We start from the raw sequence: 2219 nt of genomic DNA on the forward strand, positions 1-2219 counted from the left end.
CCCCCTCCTTTGATGAGATCTACTGATCTGCTAATGGCTGGTTGATGACGAGTCCAGGCTATTTTTAGATCTGATAAAAGGTGGGTCTTGTATCAGCTTCTATTTGGTCATGATGGTGAAAAATGAGCCAGCAAAACAAAGGTTTAAAAAGAGAGCAGTGAACTACTCAATCATGTTAGAGAGTCGGTTCAACCAAATTACTTGTAATTGTAATTTTCAGTCTATTAAGTTTTGGGAGCTCTAAGCCAGAGATACTATTAGGAAGGCACGGATCTCTTGTGGTATCGCCACCAATGCAACCTTATGAAGCGCACTGATTATCAGCCATGATGTGACTGATCCATATCAAATGTACTTTGCCAATGTCATACAATTTAGTCTAAGTTATTTAGTTACTCAGCCACAGAAGGCCACAAACCTAGGCCGTGCTCAGACTGATTTTAGTGCGGCTCCTTCCTTCATTTGAATAAAGCTAGTCTAGCAATAAGAAGTGATCCAGCATAAAAAATAAATTAAAAAAGGTTTGCCAGACCACAATGCGACATCCTCTGGCACGGTGCTGCTGTGGCCAATCAAATACAAGCAAGTACACATTCCTGGTATATTACTTTGAGCATTTGCTATATTTTTTACCTCACAATCATCGCAAAGACAAAATAAAAAAAGATATATATAGTTGCTAACTAATAATTTTCCAGACATCAATCTTACATCCGAGCGTTAGTATTTTGTCGTCTGATAAGCTTTTGAAATAACTGGATCTGACCCACATGCATGCAGCTGAAGCTGCAAGCCAACACATTATCAGATGTATTAGATGTGAGACAATTTCTCTCTGTCTCCGTTGACGTTATCTTCAGATGAACAGCGTTCTGTGCTGCACCGAACGTGCACCCCTTCGTTCAGCTCTTAGGTGGCCAATGTGAGATTATTTCTTATAGCAGTGTGACACACTACCTGTCTCATTCAATTCATAAAGACCCTCTCCAACTCTTCTTGATTTATCTTGTCGGTCTTTCCTCCCCTACCAACCGCGCTCCAGTCAGGCTATGCACCCTGCTCTGTCTTCTCTATTTCTGTCTTGGTCTTTTTCTACTTTACTTTTTTCCCATACATCAGTCTTTCTGATTTCCCATCTCTTCCCATTTCTCTCTGCAAACATCCATCCCCTTTCCAATTAATTTCTACTTCCCACAACTAAATCACACATCTTTTGTCTTCCTAACCTTTAACATCCTGCCTCCCTCGAAACCGCTTTCATTTCCGGGATAAAAGCAGCGTGTTGCTCAGGTGTGCCGATATAAGAGCTTTAAGGTTTCATGTAATAGGGGCTCTGTCACCTAATAGAGTGGCTTTCTCTTATCTGATCCAGGAACAAAGACAGGGTCTGCTGGGTCTGCGAGGCCTACTTTGTGACAATTGCTTATCTGATCGGGAAACATTGGAGAGCAAACCACACAGTCTTAAACTATTACTCTCTATCCAATTGTGTCTTTCCACAACCACAAGACAGGTAGCAAGTGGATGAAAAATGCTTATTTCAATGTTGATATTCATTTGGAAAACTTCATTCTTATCTTACGACGGTGAAGAGGTTTTTATGGTCGGCTGGAAATCATCTTCTTTCCCCTTTTTTGTACGTCACTATTTATATTCTGTTTCATACTTTTTTTAAATACAGTATGTATACAGTATATTTTATCTCAGGCCTCTTAGCACATTATTACATTATTTCTTTTATTACACTAAGAAAAGAAACAAGAATGATGTTACCTACTGGGGGTTTGGGACCCCCAAGGGCTGTCTAGATAAATCAGAGGGGTCATCAGATGATTAAATTAATGAAAAACAATACCTGTTTCACAAAATGATGTCACTGTAAACTGAAAACATTTGGGTTTTGACTTTTGGCTGGATCAGAAAAAGAAATATGAAGATGTGAAGTGAATTTTTTACTATTTATTGAAGTTCTAGAGACAAAATGTTTAACTGAATATTTGAAAAGATGTCTGCATTTAAACTGTGCTCCATGCAGTGGACTCCGCATTGGATATTACAATGTGACTTACTGCTGTCATGCTGTTGATCTGATCCAGAGTCAGCTGCAGCAGTTGCTCATCACCACTCTCTGCCATCAGTTTGAGTGCAGGTTGCTGGAGGCTCAGCTGGTTTTGGAGCAGCAGGGTGGCTATACGTCTGATACACTGGGGGGGGGGGAA

The 2219-nt window shown here is 40.2% G+C and overlaps 1 protein-coding gene across 1 annotated transcript in view; it reads right to left on the reverse strand.

Annotated features, from left to right (window-relative positions):
- nbas (NBAS subunit of NRZ tethering complex) overlaps positions 1-2219 on the reverse strand; it is a 185629-nt gene that overhangs the window by 8322 nt on the left and 175088 nt on the right. Inside the window, 1 exon segment of the mRNA XM_032542394.1 lies at positions 2070-2204. Coding sequence (XP_032398285.1) covers positions 2070-2204 — 135 coding nt within the window.

The sequence above is a fragment of the Etheostoma spectabile genome, chromosome 18 (assembly GCF_008692095.1).
Source record: "Etheostoma spectabile isolate EspeVRDwgs_2016 chromosome 18, UIUC_Espe_1.0, whole genome shotgun sequence".
NCBI classification, from domain to species: domain Eukaryota; kingdom Metazoa; phylum Chordata; class Actinopteri; order Perciformes; family Percidae; genus Etheostoma; species Etheostoma spectabile.